At 32.3% G+C, this 20,119-nt stretch overlaps 2 protein-coding genes across 2 annotated transcripts; one reads left to right on the top strand and one right to left on the bottom strand.

Annotated features, from left to right (window-relative positions):
* The first annotated feature begins 587 nt into the window (after window positions 1-587).
* On the top strand, window positions 588-1,529 carry LOC141547519 (olfactory receptor 5T17-like). The gene has a single exon (XM_074275913.1). The coding sequence runs from the start codon at window positions 588-590 to the stop codon at window positions 1,527-1,529; it is 942 nt and encodes a 313-aa protein (XP_074132014.1).
* A 9,038-nt stretch (window positions 1,530-10,567) lies between these two features.
* On the bottom strand, window positions 10,568-11,500 carry LOC141546621 (olfactory receptor 5M3). Its single transcript, XM_074274582.1, has one exon. The coding sequence runs from the start codon at window positions 11,498-11,500 to the stop codon at window positions 10,568-10,570; it is 933 nt and encodes a 310-aa protein (XP_074130683.1).
* Window positions 11,501-20,119: the final 8,619 nt, after the last annotated feature.

Here is a 20,119-nt window from a genome sequence, read left to right as displayed (position 1 = left end):
CAGCCTTTAATTTAAATTGTGTATCAGAAAATAATAATAATAAATAATAAATATTGACTTCACAGGCATACAGATAGTAAAGAATAGGAACAGAGTTCAATCCCAGGCATTAACTCATGGGTCTGAACAAGTACTCACAGGCACTAGGGTCATTAGAAAATATTAAAAACTGCACAGAATTTTTAGAGAATATAAGTGACTTTCAATAATAACAAAATTGAGGCTTATCCACCAAGACTTTCTTTATGGAAGAATAATTCTTGAAGATTTATTTAAGAATAAATCTTAAAAATAATTTTTGGTAGAATGTGCCTATATTATCTTATTACATGTTCCTATTTAACTTTGGAAAAAGGATCATGGGTTCATCATTTCATTTAAAAACCAAGCTTTCAATGAACATTCCTAAGGGGTTGAGGAAGTTTATTTTCAATTATAAGAGAAAGCTTTGAAAAAACTTATCTCAATGTTAGCATAATTCATATAATGACATATAGAATTTCTAGAATATAACAGAATGTTGCAAATTTCATTTATAGTAGCAATTCTCTTGTTATTCCCAGAGTTGGATAAATAAAAAAGAAATCATGGCTAATGATACCATGGTTACCATGTTTGTCCTAATTGGCTTCACGGACCGATTTGAGCTGCAGATCTTCCTCTTCCTGCTATTCCTTGCAATCTATCTCTTTACACTGGTGGGAAATCTGGGATTAGTTGTATTAGTTGTGATTGATTCCCGACTCCATACCCCCATGTACCATTTCCTTAGTGTCTTATCTTTCTTGGATGCTTGCTACTCCTCAGTTATCACACCTAAGATGTTGGTCAATTTCCTAGCAGAGAATAAAGCCATTTCCTTTTCTGGATGTGTTACCCAAATGCTCCTCTTTGTTACTTTTGGGACCACTGAATGTTTTCTTTTGGCTGCTATGGCATATGACCGCTACATTGCAATCTGCAACCCACTGCTTTACTCAGCTATCATGTCGCCACAAATTTATGTGCCTCTTATTATTGGTTCATATGTAGGGGGTGTGTCACATGCCATCTTACATACTGTCGCTACATTTAGTTTATCCTTTTGTGCATCCAACGTAATCAGACACATCTTCTGTGATATTCCTCCACTCCTGGCCATTTCCTGTTCTGATACTCATGTCAATGAACTGCTGCTTTTCATCTTTGTGAGCTCAATTGAGATCTTCACCATCTTGATTGTTCTGGTTTCTTATGGGTTCATCGTGGCTGCCATTCTGAGAATCCGCTCAGCTGAAGGGAGAAAAAAAGTCTTCTCTACCTGTGGTTCCCATATGACTGGGGTAGCCATTTACCATGGCACTATCCTCTTCATGTACCTGAGGCCCTCTGCCAGCTACTCTCTGAGCCATGATATGGTGGTATCTGTATTTTATACCATTGTGATTCCCATGTTAAACCCCATTATCTATAGCCTGAGGAACAAAGATGTGAAGGAGGCATTAAAAAAATTTTTGGAGAGAATCCATAATATATCTTTTCCATCTTAGAAATAAATACTAAAATGAGAAAAATGAAAGTTATGCTTCACCTAGGGTGCTAAGTGGTAAAGTATATATAATGTTGGACTTGGAGTTAGAAAATTTAAAGTTCAACTTTATCCTCAGACACGTATTAAGTGTATGCTTCTAGATCAATTGCTTCACTTCTCTCAAACATAATGTTTTCATCTCTAAAATGGGGATAATTATAGCATTTATCTCAAAGAACTGTTGTGAGAATTAAATGTGATAATATGTGTAAAGTAATTCACAAACAGTCAAATTTATAAAGACAAATTATTATTATCAATCATATATTTCACATCTTTGTTCATGACTCCATTTATCCTATGGTCACTACACTATATCAGCCTGTCATTTACTTATTACCCTAAATATTGACACATGCTCATAACTAAACTTATATTTTGTTTTATCTTTTCTCAAATGTATCCTGTATTAAGCTGACAAATTAGTCTTCCTAAAGAAGAAATCTTATGAGAATATTCCCCTACTAAACAAAACAAAATAAAAAAAAAAAAAACACCTTTATTGACTCTTTGCCTTTATAGCAAAATAAAACTTCTACAGCCTTTTATTTAAAGTCATTCCAAGAGGGGAGGATTGGAGACAAGATGACAGAGAGGAGACGTCTTTTTCTGAGCTCTTCCAGTATCCCTCAGATTGACAGTAAATAACACCTTTGAATTGGATTTGGAGTGACAGAACCCACAAATATCTGAAGTGTAACAAATTTCCAACAGAAGATAATTTGGAAGATTTCCAAAAAATATTTTTTTCAATCTGGCACAGAGGGAAGCTTACTTGCATAAAATAGAAAAAGAGAAGATCAAAGAATTGGGCTTGCAACTAAAAAGGCTCAAAAAAGAACAAATTAGAAACTCCAAATAAATAACAAATTTGATGTTCTAAAATAAAAGGAGAGAGAAATAAAAATTGAAAGTAAGTAAACTACTGAATTAATAAATAAAACTAAAAGTTGGTTTTATGAAAAAAATCATCAAAATACATGAACTTTTAGTTAATTTCATTAGAAAAAGGAAAGAAGAAAATCAAATTATTAGTATCAAAAATGAAAAGAGAGAACTTTCCATCAATGAAAAGGAAATTAAAGCAAAAACTATGAGTAATTTTGGCCAAATATATGTCAATAAATTTGATAATCCAAGTGGAATCTATAAAAATACAGATTGCCCAGATTAACAGAAGAGAAAATAAATTATTTAAGTAATCCCATTTCAGACAAAGAAATATAACAAGCCATTAATCAACTCTGTAAGAAAAAAATCTCCAGGGCTAATTGGATTTACATTTAAATTCTACCAAATATTTAAAGAACAATTAATTCCGATACTATGCAAAATATTTCAAAAATAGGGAAAGCAGGAATCCTAATAAATTCCTCTTGTGACATAGCTATGGTGCTAATACCTAAACCATCTTGGTTTATTGACCATTTACATCATTTATATAATCTAAAATTATAGACCAATTTCTCTAATGAATAGTGATGCAAAAATCTTAAATAAGATATTATCAAAGACATTACAGAATCAAGTAGAATTTATACCAGGAATCTAGGGTGGTTCAATTTTGGGGAAACTATTGGCATAACTGACTCTATCTACAATCAAACTAATAAAAATCATATGATTATCTCAAGAGATGCAGAAAATCCAGCACTCATTCCTACTAAAAACACTGGAGGGTATAGGAATAAATGGACTTTTCCTTAAAATGATCAGTAGCATCCATTTAAAACCATCAGCAAACATTATATGTAATGGGAACAAACTAGAATTCCCAATTCCCAATAAGCTCAGGAGTAAAACAAGGTTGCCCACTGTCACCATTAGTATTTAATATTGTATTAGAAATTTCAACTTTGGCAATAAAAGAAGAAAAGGAGATTAAGGAAATCAGAGTAGGTAATGAGAAAGCCAAATTATGGCTCTTTACAGATGATATGATAGTATTCTAAGAGAACCCTAGAGAATCAACTAAAAAAAAAAAAAAAAAAAAAAACTACCAGAAACAATTCACAACTTTAGCAAAGTTGCAGGATATAAAATAAATCCATATAAATTATCAGCATTTTAATATATTGCCAATGAAGTCCAGTAGCAAATGATACAAAAAGAAATTCCTTTCAAAATAACTTGGTAATATAAAATATTTGGGAATCTATCTGCTAAGGGAAAGTCAGGAACTATATGAACACAACTACAAAACAATTTCCACACAAATAAAGTCTGATTTAATCAGTTGCAAAAAAGTATCAAGTGCTCATGGGTAGGATGAGGAAATATAATAAAAGTGACAATACAACTTAAATTAATGTACTTATTTAGAAACTCCCAAGAAATTATTTTACAGATCTAGAAAAAATAATAACAAAGTCTACCTGGAAGAAATAAATGTTATGAATTTTAAAAGAATTAGTGAAAAAAATGCCACTGTGAGGGGCTTAGCTACATCAGACCTATAACAATATCATAGAACAGCAGTCATCAAACCACTTGGTCTTGGCTAAGAAATAGCATAGTCATTCAGTGAAATAGGTTAGGGAAAATAATCAATGAATATAACAATCTAGTGTTTGACAAACCCAAAGACCCCAGTTTTTTTGTGATAAGAATTCATTATTTGACAAAATCTTCTGGACAAATTGGAAACTAGTATGGCAGAAACTAGGCATTATAGAAGTCAATTATTTTGTTTAGCTTTAGTTTTTTCATCAGAAATATATGGAATTCACCTATTTCATTGAATGTCCATCTTCTTCCCTGGAAGAAAATGCTCAGTTTGGTGAAGTTATTCTTGGCTACATAACAAGTTCCTTTGCCTTTTGGAATATCAGATTCCAGGCCCTTCAGTCCTTTAATGTGGATGCTGCTAGATCCTGAGTAATTCTTATTGTGGCTCCTCAGTATTTGAATTTTTTTTTCTGGCTGCTTGTAGGATTTTTCCCTTTCTGATAGTGCTGGAATTTAGTCACAATATTTCTTGGAGTTTTAATTTTGATATTTCTTTCAGTAGGTGATCAATGAATTCTTTCAATGGCTATTTTACCTTCTGATTCTATGGCATCTGGGCAGTTCTCTTTGATGATTTCCTCAAAAATAATGTCTAGGCTCTTTTTTTTAATCATAATTTTTAGGGAGTCCAATAATCCTTAGATTATCTCTTCTAGATCTGTTTTCCCAAGTAGGTATTTAGCACTTTTTTCTATTTTTTCATTTTTTTGGTTTTGCTTAACTGATTCTTAATGTCTCCTCAAGTCATTTATTTCCATTTGTTCAATTCTGATTTTTAATTATTTTCTTCATTTACTTTTTAAATTTCTTTTTCATAATTGTTCAATTGAGTTTTTAAATGAGTTATTTTATTCTATGGATTTTTTTTCCCATTTCACCAATTCTACTTTTTAAAGGAGCTATTTTCTTTTTCTAATTCACAAATTCTATTTTGCAGAGTTGTTTTCTTTTTCCACTCAATCTTTTAATGCGCTATATGCCTTATCCAGACCTTCTTGTAAAGCTTTCCTTTCCTTTCCTCATTTTTCTTCTAGCTCTCTTTAAAGATCTCAAACATTTATTAGTTATATGATCCTGGCCAAGTCTTTTAAACTCTCTCAGTTTCAGTATTACTGTTTATAAAATGGAGATAACAAAAGCTCCTACTTCATGACATTTCTTGAAGATCAAGTGAGATAACATGTAAAGTGTATTGCAAAACTAAGTTGATATTTAAATTCGTTAGGATCTTGTTATCTGTAGAGGCAGCTCGGAAATACCTCACTGCCCCATAAGCAGACAAGATTAGTTTTTGTTTTTCTTTGTATTCCAAAAGATCCTAATGAATGTTTGAGGCAGAATTTGCAGTCAGATTGTCTTGATGTCCTCACTAGCAATTTATCTACTTTTTTATTGAATTTTTTGAGTCATATCCAATTTTAATCATCCAATATGGAATTCTATTAGCAAATAAAATGGAATAGTTTGCCATTTCCTTTTCTAGCTCATTTTATATATGAGGAACCTGAGACAATAAGGGTTTAATGACATGCCTAGGATTACCCAATTGTTAGTGTTTAAGGACAGATTTGAACTCCAGAAAATTAATCTTGACTCCAGACCCAGCACTCTCTGTATTGAATCATCTAGCTGCCCCTCTGTCTAATGTTTTTCCTAGCTACTTCAGGAATTATTTTACTCTAAAACAGTTGCTTATATTGGTCAAAGTTGTTCATTTGATTAGCATTTATTAAGAACCTACTATGTGACACAGGGTAAACTAAACATGGGATTGTCTTTCAGAAAAAATATAGGGAAGTGATTTTCAATGCACACATCTTGATGCACAATGCCATTGAGACAGCCTGCAGTAATACCAGCACAGCACCTTTTTTATGGGAAATTTGCTTGATTCCAAGATTTTCTTTAGTTTCTCAAGTAGCCGATTGTGGGAGAATCACAAAGTACTGGTGCACTTATTTAAAGCTTTTTATGGGATGACACCAGGCTCCATTTTTAGGTTCCTCACAATTCAAGGAACCTAGGAAAATTTTATTGTAAATTTTCAATTGTGTCCAACTCTTTGTGAGCCTATTTGGGGTTTCCTTGGCAGATGATAGAGTTTTTTTCCAGTTTCCTTTCCAGAATATTTTATAGATAGGAAAGCTAAGACAAACTGGGTTAAATGACTTGCCTAGGGTAAAATACAATGGGCTAGATTTTAACTCATGAAGATGATTCTTCCTGACTCAGCTACTCTATCCATTGTGCCAATTAACTGTCCTAATAGAAAATGTAGGTGTTACTGTGGCCTCCATCATATAGAGGCCTAGTTTTAATTTAGGTCTTTCTGACTCCAAGTCTGAAACTATTTCTAGGATCACCTAGCTGTTCAATTCTTGATAAATTATGACGGGAAGTCTCCATGGAGAAGTCAGTGTAGGAGATGGAGGAGCTTATTTCATACTTAGCCTCAATTCAATTAGAAAAAGCATTTCATGAGAAGTTTAATCAGGAGAGGCAATGGGAGATGGACCATTTTCTTATTTTTCCAGTTAACTAAAAGAAATAAAAGTAGCGGAGCAGAAAATAAAGATAATGATATCCAAAGGCTATTTTCAATTTATGAGCAATTCATTGTCATAAGAGTGCTTGTAATTCTGTCTTTCTTTTAGACAAATAGTTCACTTATACATGAAATGATTGGAAAATTTTCACTAAAATTATTTAAAATGAAGTATCAGCCCCTAGAGCACATTAATATTTACTTATTGATGTAAACCATTGGGAGAACAGAAAAAGAAATGGCTAAAGTCCTCTAACATCTGAAAGTTGAGTTGCCTTGGCCAACGTCTTGGCCAATTGGGTTGCCTCTCTTTGTGTTTGCCTCACTGTTTACCATGCCACTTGATCAATTAATTAACTTCATAATTAACAGATACTTGAAACAGAGTGATTATTTAAGATTGCTATAATTCTCCAGGTGAAAAAGGTACTTTGTGGCTAAGGGAGAGAAAAGAATAGAGATATTGAGGAGAAAGAAAAATAATTTGTTAATTGATTGGTAAATGCTTGTTTAACTAAATGGTTAAGGGAAGAAGTGAGGAAAGAAACATTTTATAGTGCCTACTATTTGCCATCCACTGTATTTAGAGTTTTGGAAGCATCTCATTTGATATCAGAGAACTAAACTGTCATCTCTTTCATAAATACCTATAAGGATGGTTGTTGTATTGGTTTAGAGGTTGAAAAAGATTAGCATTTAACACAATGCTTAACTTATATTAGGTGCTAAATAAATTCCCTCCCGCTTCACACTTCTTTTTATATATAAATGCAAGATTAAATTTACTTCACTTAAATTTATTTTATTGGAGATATAATTCTCTAGAAGTGAGTTGATAGAAATTTTAAAATATACATTTCATGAGAATTATACTTTTAACTATAATTAAAATTGTTATTACTATATTTGAAGCAATTGGGATTAAATGAATTGCCCAGTATCACAGAGCTACCAGTGTCTGCAGCTGGATTTGAATTAAGGTCATCCTGACTTCATTCCATCTACTGTACCATCTAGCTGCATTGTCATGATATATTTTCAATAATTTCCCCAGAAAACACAACAATTTATAGGGGAAAAATCCTGAATTTGAGATTAAGAAGAAACTTTACTTTTCTGGTTTCTATATAGAAACCTGGAATTTTTAATATTTCACTGAAAAGTTATGCCCTTTTTTAGATGTGGCCTAGTACTTAGACTGGTTAGATCTAGTCTAAAAGTAGTTAGACTTAAATTCTCAAACAATTTAAATTTATCCTACCCAGTCATTCAGTTCTATTTAGTTTCTGCTTAACCTTCTATCACCCTGAGATTTGATTTCTACCAAATATGGGAGGATTGGTTTGATTATCCAAGGCAATAGTATAATTCAGTCAGATTTTTAACCAGGACTGAAACAAAGTATCTTGCACATTGTAAATGATTAGTTAATGTGTATAAATTCCCTAGTTAAATGCAATCTTTGTTAAGTTAAAAAAAACTATTTGAAAGTTCATTTCTGTAAACCAAGTGGATACCCATTATGCTAAGAAGAATCAGTTTTGAAAAAGTTTACCACTGACCTTGGTAAAATAATCAACAATGTAATTAAACAAAGACAATTCTAGTTTTGTAGGCTAAATAATTATTGTAAGACAAAGAAAATAAGGAGGATCATGGAAGTATGTAGTTTAAGTGCTAAAAAGGACCTGAGAATTTTATCTACCACAATTTTCTCTTATTAAAGAGAAGGGGGAAGGTAGATGATGTAAAATAATGACTAGTATATTTAGAATATATTAATTATAAATGTATATATTTATATATAAAACACACACGTGTATATATATATATATATATATATATATATATATATGTAAACATATATTTTTATAGTTGATCACTGAATTACAACTTATGTTATAGGTGAAGAAGCATGGGCCTTAGAATGTAATAATTCCACAAAGCTGGTAGGATAGAGAATTCATGGAATGTTATATCCATTTTACAGATGAGAAAACTGAAGGATCAAAAAATATATATAGATTTTAAATCAGACATCAAAGATTTATATGAGAGAACACTTGAGGCTCCTCAAGTCTACTTCCCTAATTTTACAATTTAGAAAACTAAAGTTTAAAGAAATTATGTGACTTGCACAAGGATATAATTAGCAAATATCACATTGTATATGTATGTTACTATAAAGTAGTTGCAGTTGTTCATTCTCATTCTGTCTACACAGTAGTCCTATGAAGAAGTGAGGGAGGAGTATCACCAAACTTTTTATTTTCAGGAACTGAAAAACTATTTTTAGCTCTCATGACTTCCTATTACTTTTAAGATCAAATTCAAAATACTTTGGTTTTTAAACTATGCATTACCTAAACTGGTCCTTCCTTTCCAGTCTTCGCAACCATTTTCCTCATATGTATACACTTTGATCCAATAATACTTGTGTCTTTGTTATTCACCACAGGATAAATTCAGAATCTCTTTTTTAAAATGCTCTCCCTCCTAATCTTCAAATCTTGGCTTCCCATAAGAACAGTTAAAATCCTACATTGTACAGGAAGTCTTTTTTGATTGTCTTTAATGTTAAAGCTTTTCTTATGTGATTATCTCTAATGTGTCATAGCATCTATAGTCTGTGCATATGTATTTATATATTGTCTTCTCATTAGACTGAGAGCTCCTTAAAAGTGGGGACTTTTAATTTTCTTTAATTAAAGCTTTTTTATTTTATTAATATATACATGGATAATTTTCCACATTCACCCCTCCATAACCCTGCATTCTAATTGTTTCCCTTCCTTCCCCCCACGTTCTCTCTCAGTAAGCAAGTGATCCAATATATTAAACATGTACAATTCTTCTAAACATATTTTCCACAAATATCATGCTGCACCAAAAAAATCATATCAAAATGGAAAACAAAATGAGAAACAAAACAAAATTCAAGGGCACAACAAAATACTATATTATGGTCCATAGTTCCCATTGTTTTCTCTCTAGCTGCCGATGGTTTTCTTCAACGTTCATCACAAGACCATTGAAATTAGTCTGAATCACCTTATTGTTGATGAGAGCCACGTCCATCAGAATTGATTATCATATAATATTACTGTTGCCATGTATAATGATCTCCTGTTTCTGCTCATTTCACTTCACATCAGTTCATGTAAGTCTCTCCAGGCTTCTCTGAAATCCTGCTGATCATTTCTTACAAAACAATAATATTACATAGCATTCATATTATAACTTGTTCAGCCATTCTCCAACTGATGGGCATCTATTCAGTTTCCATTTTCTTACCACTACAAAAAAGGGCTTCTACAAACATTTTAGCACATGTGGATCCCTTTCCCTCCTTTATGATCTCTTTAGGATACAAGCCCAATAAAAACCCCACTGGATCAAAGACTATGCCCAGTTTGATAGCCTTTTGGGCATATTTCCAAATTGATTTCCAGAATGCTTGAATCAGTTCATAACTCCACCCATAATGCATTGGTGTCCCAGTTTTCCCACATCCCCTCCAACATTGTCATTATTATTTTTTTTTTCATGTCATTTTGGCCAATCTGAGAGGTGTGGACTAATTTTTTTTTCTTTTTAAACTTTCTATGTACCCAAAAATGTTTAATACAGTTCCTGACACAGAGCATGTGCATAATATATGCTTATTGACTAGACATGAAAATGTTAATGCTTTACAATTGCTATATCTGTATAGAATTTTTCACTTTATAGCCTTAATGGGCTTCAATTGTTACAGTTAAAGAAGAGATTGTTGAAAGTTATTATAGATGCATTCTCTGGAACAGACCTAGTTGAATTCATTATTTTGTCCCTTACCCCTCAAAATGACAGTAGAAAAAATTACTAACTCATGGCTATTCATTCCCATACCTATAGGTCACCCATTCAAGATCAAATGTTTACAGAATTTATAAGGAATTTTTTTATTTGGCTAGACATGTTCTGCTGATGACTTTGTTCATGGCCTCTTTCACATCTTTGTTTCTCAGACTGTAGATCATGGGATTCAGCATGGGGATAACTGTGGTATAAAACACAGCCACCATTTTTCCCTGCTCCACTGACTCCTCAGTGGGGCGCCTGAGATACATAAAAATGAGAGTCCCATAAAATATAACAACTGCTGTCAAGTGGGATCCACAAGTGGAGAAGGCTTTCCTCCTTCCTTCTGCAGAATGCATTCGAAGGATAGCAATGAGAATAAAGAGATAAGAAATGATTATGACAGACAAGGAGTATGTGAAGTTAATACCAGCAAGAATTATCATTGTATACTCCTTTACATATGTTCCACCACAGGCCATTTTGATAAGTGGAGGATCTGCACAATAGAAATGGTTGATTTCAATATTTCCACAGAAATACAAACCATAAGTCCACAGTGTTGCTGCCAAACTAGTGAGGAACCCATATATATAAGGGAAAGAGATTAATCGAATACAAACAATTCTTGACATTTTACTGCCATATAGTAAAGGGTTACCAATTGCCATGTAACGATCAAAGGCCATCACAGCCAAGATAAAGATTTCTACATGCACAAGAGCAATGAAGAAAAAGCATTGAATTAAACAACTGGCATAGGAAATAGTTTTATTCTCTGATATCAAATTTTCTAGCATTTTGGGTGTGACATTGGTAGAGAACCATACATCCACAAAGGACAGGTGGCTGAGGAAGAAGTACATGGGGCTGCTGAGCTGGGGACTGACCTTGATTAGGATAATCATGCTCACATTTCCCACAATGGTGATTATATAAACTATTAGAAAGATGACAAAGAAAATAACTTGTAATTCCTGGCGATTTGTCAGTCCAAGAAGAATAAATTCTGTCACATCAGTGAAATTGAGCATTTTCTTCAATCTGGTCTTGAGGCAGATCTATTGCTTTATTTTTTCCTAATGAGATAAATAAAGGTGAAACGTACTAATAATTATTTCATTTATTTTTTTCCCTTTATTACATTTTCCCAATATTGCCTCAGCTTCACTTGCATATATATATATATATATATATATATATATATATATATATATATATATATACATAAAGCATCTATAAATGTTTTGATCCCAGTTATTTTCAACAATATTACTGAATCACAATATTTTTCAGTTTCTTTGCAAAATGGAATAAACCCTGAAAGTGAAAGAAAATAATGGCTAGGGATTAAAAAAAAAGAAAAGAAAAGAAAAGAAACACCTCCAAGAGTAGTGATTTGAAGTGAGTTCAAAACATCTGCATTTATTTTCAAGTAAACAGGATAATAGTTAAAATCCATGAAAATCTTTTGTTCCAGGACACCAACTTTTAGAAGATATATTCAATTTTTAGAATTCCAAATCCAATTAAAAGTTGTTGTTCCTTCTGTTTGTTTTTTATCTCCCCAAAGGAATTTGTAATTTTTGTAGCTAATAAAAGGTGTCTTATTTTCCCATTTTATTCTTAACATAGCACAGATCAACAGAATGCAATACAGGGCATAAAGTAAAGACTATTATACTGACTTTTTGGATATGGCAGATCCCATGCTTTTGGAGGATGGATCATATAGTCAGTAAAGGGGGGAAAGAATAGCTTCCTTAACTAGTATTAGGTTCATATACATTCTATTAGCCTATGACATTCACATATTGTCATGTATTATAGGCTGACTGCCCTTGCTTTCCTAGTGATCTGTTTTTTGTTTTTTCCTTTTATAGATCAATTTATCATTTATCATTAAATGTTCATATTTTCTGCAACCCCAGGTCAGCCCTTTTATAGAAGAATCAATGAATGTACTATATAACTATATAATTGCTATAGTTAGATTAATAGATAGATATTTTGATGTAAATGGAGTTTTGTTTTTTGTTTTTTGTTTTTTTAAAGATAGTACACTAACTACCTAGGCAAAATGAAGTAAAAAGAAACAGAAGAAATTTGATTGATGTGTTCAAAATGATACACACATTTGTATATTCATATATATTTACATATGCACACATATATACATGCACACATATCAACTTGTATATATCTATCTATATCTCTATATGTATATGTATAAGATGTATTTATGTATGATTTGGGTAGGGTGCTTTTTTGTTTTTACACTGAAGAAATTAAGTGAGGTGGTTTACTTTTGTCCATTCTATGCTAAGCTCATTTTTTTCCCCCTTGGATTTAGGCCATTTCGTAACTGATCATATCTCTACTTTATAAGGCTTCATGGCCAAAGCTCATGATCCAATTACTCTGTCTTTATAATTGGAGGAGATTCTTGATCAATCCATTTTTGTGGCTTTAAAAAAAATAAGTTCATGAAATAGTCCTTAGGTTCACAGTGGACACGATGTTTCAATTCATCACACAACTTAAAATAGAAAACATTCTTGGTATTTAGATGACAACATATGCATCACTCCAGTTAAACAAAAGAGGAAGCTGAAATCCACAACTTGACCAAAATCTGATAAAAGGCATAACAGAAACTAAAAAAATATATCTATGTATTTAAGCAAATTGCTCTTTTTACCATCATTTACACAGAAATATGTATGTATGTATGTGTGTATATAAATAATCTTCTTCATACATATCTATATCTATGACATATAGCTATATCTATCTAGGTACATCTATGTCTATATGTATCTGAATATCTATGTATATCTATATCTCTATTAATCTCTATCTGTGTATCTCTATGTATCATTCTCTATCTGATGAAAATCATTTTAAAACAATTTTATGTAAAATCTCCAAAATTAAGTCTTTAACTGACTGCTTCCTTATCTTCATCATATTTCATCTGAAGGTAGGATCAAAGACAAAATACAATAGTTATAGACTACTCTCCTTTCCTTCTTCTCCTTCAAATGTCCTTGAAAGGGATATTTCTTGTGTACTGAGTGATTATGCTTTATCTCTTGGTTTATGGGCTGTCTTCTTCAAAGGAGATCTTATAGCTTTGAATATAGAGGAATCAATTCCCCCCAAAGCACAAGGCATGTGTGTATATAGTGGGAAGCTGTAATCAAGCCTCAGACACTTACTAGCTATGTGACTGAGCAAGTCATTAACTTCAATTTGCTTTTATCTACTGGAGAAGGAAATGATAAACATAATGTCCAGGCTAGCTGTCTGGAGGGCCTCAGGATCAGTCAAAGTCCTTGGTCTTTAGAAGAAGAAGTAAAGGAGATAGGCAAGCTGCCATGCAATTTGTCAAAGATGGAACCCAGACTTTGGACTTCCTTGATTGTCTAAACATACCGCTTTTCAATCTCAACATATATCCTCCAGTGTTTTAGTAAAGAAATGTCTGCTGCTTTCAGATACAAAGAATCCAGAGGATGTAATTGTCATGGTGATCCACTATGGGGACAGAATTTTGGTTTAAAAAAGATGGGAATAAAAAAAAAAATGGTCCAGTAGACCATAGCAAAAAGATAAGGAAACAAATTCATAAGTCTTCATACAAAAGGCCAAAAGCAGGCAGCAGACAAGCTAGCTCACTGTAAGGCATCCACAAGAGAAAGAAATAGAGTATGAAGAATAATCTTAAGTGAGGAACAAGTGATAAGAGAAAATATAGTGAGTTTTTCTCTTTTTCTAGAACTAGGGCCTCTTATTCATATCAGGACTCTTTTCTCTGCAGCTTATTATTCTCTGCTTTCACTTTTTCAACAGCACAATGAAAGGTAGAATTTAGTAATCCCTAACATATCTTCCAGATTAAGAATGCTAAATCTATGAAGTTGGCAAAGATTTAAATAAATAATTTGAATCAATCAGTTTCCTTGTAGAGAAAGAAAGGAAGAGATACAAATCTGATACTGGATTTCTAAGTCAGAACTTTCAAACTTACCTGTGGTTGAAGAATGTTCAATTGCTTCATGCAAGTGATAGATAAGTGATAAATAAGGGATTTGAAAGTATTTATAAATGAAGAACAAGGAAGAAATTTTAATACTTCTCCCTGAAGTATTCCCCCCAAACATATAGGAAATGCAATTAAGATATCTCTTGTGGAGTCATCCTGGGGGACATAATTATTACTCAAGTCATAGTTGTTTGCTTTGTTTTTTTAATGAGAGATTTAAAAGATTTTAGATTGTACTTTCTAGTACAAAATGTTGTTAATGTATGTGTGTCCTGAGAATGTACACTAAGTAGGAATTATTTTATTTAAGGAAAAAATACTTTCAGTTTACATCAGAGAATTATAAGAAGAATGTCAGAATTGGGTAAGTCCTTTGAAATGAATGGAACCTTAAATCATAGATCCATATGCAAAGGATTGAAAGGTTTATAGAATGTCTGAGACTCTTGTTTGACCAAAGATAGGTAGGCAAATTACACTTTAAAAAACCTTCTTCAGGCTTCTGTCCATAAACTTTGTTCCTAGTCAATAGTGACGTGGAAGTAGATTGTATCCCAAAATACCTTGGACATGGATTTTTGTGTCAGGGAAAGTCAGGAGCCAGACAAGTGATACTGGATTACAAGTAAGAAATGAAATTTTTAAAAGGGGATTTCCAACTTGTGAAAAAGGCCTGAAGTGTATATACAATATTATCAGGGGAAACCTGCAAAATAGAGGTTGACTATTTTGCACCAATTCATGACTGGCTAACACTTCACTCTTGGGAGGCCTCATTGTTTATCATGTATACTTATGTCTTCAAGGCCAGTATCTTGCTTGGACTTCCCTCACCAGACAAATTTTCTCATCTCCTTTAACCATCATAAATTGATTTATGAGGAACTCCTCATCCATCTGCCGCTTTTGTTTCTATAAATGAAAGGCTAATGGAAGAAATAAATAGAAATTCAAAAATAAAGATTTACAAAAGCTAAATGAAGAAAATTACACATTAAAAACTACAATGAAGCAAATGGAAGCTAATTACTTTATGAGACAGCAGTAAGCCAATTAAAAAGAATGGAAAAAGGAATGAAATACTTCTTGGAAAAAGATCTGACCTGGAATATGTACCCAAAAGAGACAATTTAAAAATTATTGCCCCCTACTTGAAGGCCATGACCCCAAAATGAGCCTGAATAGCATTCTTCAAATGATCATCAAGAAAAACTGTCCCTATATTCTAGAAAGAAAGGATGAAATACTCATAGAAAAAAAAATCATTGGTTACTTTTGGACAGAGATCCCACATGGAAATCCCCAAGAAACATTGATGCAAAACCCCAAAACTACAACCTCATGTAAAAAAAATTCTGCAAGGGGCCAGACAAAGGCAATTCAAATATCAAAGAGCAACAGTCAAGATTACCAAGATCTGGTATTTTTATTTGCCAAGGCAAACCCAAGAACTACATAAAGACAATTACAAAAACATATCTCACAAAATACTCAGATGTAAACAATTGGGAAAATATCATTTGCTCATGTGTAGACCAAGCTAACAGAATAAAAATGAGAATTCTGCCTAAATCAGCCTACTTGCTAAGTGCCATACCAATCAAACTAACAAAAATATTTTTTATAAAACCAGAAAAAAGAATAACAAAATTCATAAGAACAAAAGATAGGGAATATCAAGATATTAATGGAAAAAAATACAAAAGATATTGTCTTAGCAGTAACAAATCTAAAACTATATTATAAAGCAGTAGTCATTAAAACCATTTGGTACTGACAAAGTAATAGAGTAGTAGGTCAGTGAAACAGATTAAATAAACACCTCACAATAATCAAAACCTATAGGATTCTGGTATTTGATCAATCCCAAACTCAAATTTCAGGAATAAGAACTCACTTTTTGATAAACCTTGCCAGAAAAACTAGAAAACAATGTGTCAGAAACTTGGCATAGACCTACTTCTCACACCCCATACAAAAAATAAAATCAAAATGGATATATGAATTGGGCAAAAAAGACAATGTTATAAACAAATTTGGAGAGTGAGGGGTAATTTAGCTATTAGAGCTTTGGAGAAGGAAAGAATTTATTAACAAAGAACTAGAGAATATTATAAAAGGTAAAATTGACAATTTTGATTACATTAAATTAAAAAGGTTTTCACAAACAATGCCAAAAAATAAGATTAAAAAGGAAGCTGGAAAAAAATGTATAGCCAGTGTTTCTGATAAAGATCTAATTTCTAAAATATATAAAGAACTGTATCAAGTTTATGAGAATATAGTTCATTCCCCATTCAATAAATGGTCAAATGATGTGAACATACAATTTTCAGATGACAAAATTAAAGCCATCTATAGTCATATGAAAAAATGCTCTAAGTTACTCTTGATTAGATAAATATAAATTAAAGTAACTCTGAGGTACCACCTCACACCTTTCAGATCAGCTAAGATGACAGGAAAAAATAATGATATATGTTGGAGGGGATATGGGAAAACTGTGACACTATTGCATTGTTGATGGAGTTGTGAAACCGTCCAACATGCTACAAGATCATCACAGCTAGTTTTAGAAGAGAAATCAGCAATCATCTTGTTTAATCTCCTAATCATGTATATTTTAAAGCTAAGAGATGAAGGGTTAATATCTCTTACTTTAAATCATATGGTTAATGAATGTCAGAACAAGAATTTGAATTCATGTTTTGATTCTAAACCTATGGTTCTTTCCCCCAATTAAAAGATTACAACTAGTTTCAGTCAACTTTTAAAGAGATATTTTTCTGTTCATCTAAATCATGCCCCAGAGATTAATTTAGTACATGACTCTTTAACCTTGTGAGCTCCACTGACCCTATACACCAAATGAGCCATTAAACTGGAAACTTTTTGGAGAAGAGAGGCATGAGGAGAGGACTGCCATTCATTTCTTTTTGTTCAGCTTCTCAATTCACAAGACAACCCAGAGATTCACAAGGATTTAAAGTTCAAGGGATTTAGAAGTCATTGGCCTCAATCCTTTCATTTTAAAAATGAGAAATTTGAGATCTATAGAGGTAAACTTATTTATGCAGGGTCACAGAACTAAATATTTGAGATTGCATTTGGCTTCAGACACCAGATCCAGCACTTTATTCATTGTCATTCCTCCTAAAGCTGTAAAGATAGCTTAGGCAAGGAGACTATCATATCTGATTTCTAATACTGTAGAGTTACTGGGTGAAAAAAAAAAGTCCAGAATTAAACTTTATGGCACAGTTTGAATTTCAACTGCAGTTGTTTTCACCTCTATCTTATATGGCTCTCTTTATTTGGACCTATGATAACATCACAGTTGAAAATCTTTGTGTGGAAACCACTACCATCAATGTCAAACAACATTTCCTCTGTGATCTAATCTTAGGTCTGCTTAGTGGCATTGATTCAGTATATTACTTGGAGTCAGTATATTACTATGCCTAGAGTTGAACACTTAGTATGTGGAAGGGAGGATTTCTACCTGATTTGTACCTATAATTCATATTTCTAAATGTATTGTATGCTATGCTGCCTTATTGATATACTTATATTTTATATTTTATAATAGTTTAAATAAATATAATAATTTAAATATAATAGTTTAAAATAAATAGTTTAAAAAACATACAAAGATAATTTTCAACATTCACCCTTGGAAAACCTTTCATTCCATATTTTTCTTCTTCCCTTCCTACCTCTCCTAGATAGCAAATAATCTAATATAGACTAAACATGTTCAATTATTCTAAATATAATTCCACATTTATCTTGCTGCACAAAAAAAAATAAGATCAGAAAAGGGAAAATGAGAGAAAAAAAGTAAACAGACAATAGGAACAAAAATGAAAATACTATGCTGTAATCCACATTCACATCACATAGTCCTTGTTCTGGATGAAGATGGCTCTATATATCACAAGTCTTTTAGAAGTGGCCTTTATCAACTCATTATATATCATTCTTTGCCTTTCAGAATATCAGATTCTATGCCTTTCATCTTTTAAAGTAGAACCTGCAAGGTTCTGGGTGATTTTGATTGTGGTTCCTTGATATTGTAAATGTCCTTGTGGCCACTGGCAATATTTTCTCCTTGATTTGATAATTTTAAAGTTTAACTACAATGTTCCTTGGATTTTTCATCTGGAGTATCTTTCAGGAGGTAAATAGTGAATTCTTCCAATGGCTATTTTACCCTCTGGTTCTAAGACATCTGGGCAGTTTTCCTTGATGATTTCCTGAAAGATGATGTGTGGGCTCTTTTTTTTTTTTTTTTTTTTTTTTTTCATCATGATTTTCAGAAGTCCAATAATTCTTAAATTGTCTCTTCTAGATCTATTTTCTAGGTCAGTTGTTCTTCCAATGAGGCATTTTATTCAGTTTTTTTTTTTTTCATTTTTTGGTTTTCTTTGACTGATTCTTGAAAACTTATTGATTCATTCACTTCTATCTGCTCAATTTTATTTTTAGTGAATTATTTTCTTCAATTAGTTTTTTTTATCTACTTTTGCATTTGGCCAATTGAACTTGTATATGAAGTGTTTTGTTCATTGTATTTTTTTTTTCCATTTCATAGATTTTCTTTTTCAATGAACTGATTTCTTTTTCATATCTATTTTGTAAGGAGTTATATGTTTTTTCATCAACTCTATTTTTAAGGAGTTTTCTTCAGTTGATTTATGATTTTCCTTTTTTATAACCTTTTGGAAAGATCTCATTTCCTTTCCCCATTTTTCTTCTACCTCTCTTTTAAGAAACTTTTTGAAATCTTCCAAGAGAAACTTGTGAAATGGGGACCAACTCATATCACTCTTTGAGGGTTCATCTGGTATTAATTTGCCTTTAGGATCCTTAGGGTATGAAGTCTGTTTTTGTTTGTTTGCTTGTTTGTTTTTTGTTTTGTTTTGTTTTGTTTTTTCTCCATAAAAGTTGCCTATGGTTGGCAACTTATTTTTTCTTTTTTGCTCATTAAAAACAAAACAAAACAAAAACAAAACAAAAACAAAACAAAACAAAAAAAAAACAAACAAACAAGCAAACAAAAAGTTGCCTATGGTTGGCAACTTATTTTTTCTTTTTTGCTCATTAAAAACAAAACAAAACAAAAAAAGGTTGAGGTTTGCTCTTAAAGAAAAGAGGCAATAGCAGCTTTAGTTTGCTATGAGGCAGTTTTGCTGACTGACTTTCAGCTTGGTAAACACAGCTAAGTCCTATATTCTTCTGGGACTCGGAGGGTCACAATTTGCCTTTTGTATTTGCTTTTGGGTGTTTTAGAGCAAATCTGCTTATTCAACTGCTTGTGACCAGGACAGAGTAGCCTAAGAGTCTCTTAGTAGATTACCTAATGCATAGCCACAGCAACACCCTGTCTTGGGCTCCCCATGCTGCAGTCTGGGATCAGCAGCCTCTCCCCTTGCCATTTGAAACAGACCTTTTCTGAAGTTCTTCTTCTAGAAATTTGTTGTACTTCAAATATTTGTGGATTCTATCATTCCAAAACCAGTTCAGAGGCTTAAGGTGCTGTTGATCTGAGGGGAAGCTCAGAGGAGGTCACAAAGACATTTGTCTTCTCTTCACCATCTTGTCC

The sequence above is a fragment of the Sminthopsis crassicaudata genome, chromosome 6 (genome assembly GCF_048593235.1).
Source record: "Sminthopsis crassicaudata isolate SCR6 chromosome 6, ASM4859323v1, whole genome shotgun sequence".
Lineage (NCBI taxonomy): Eukaryota > Metazoa > Chordata > Mammalia > Dasyuromorphia > Dasyuridae > Sminthopsis > Sminthopsis crassicaudata.
Note: the sequence above shows the minus strand (reverse complement) of the source record. Positions and strands in the feature narration are given on the sequence as shown.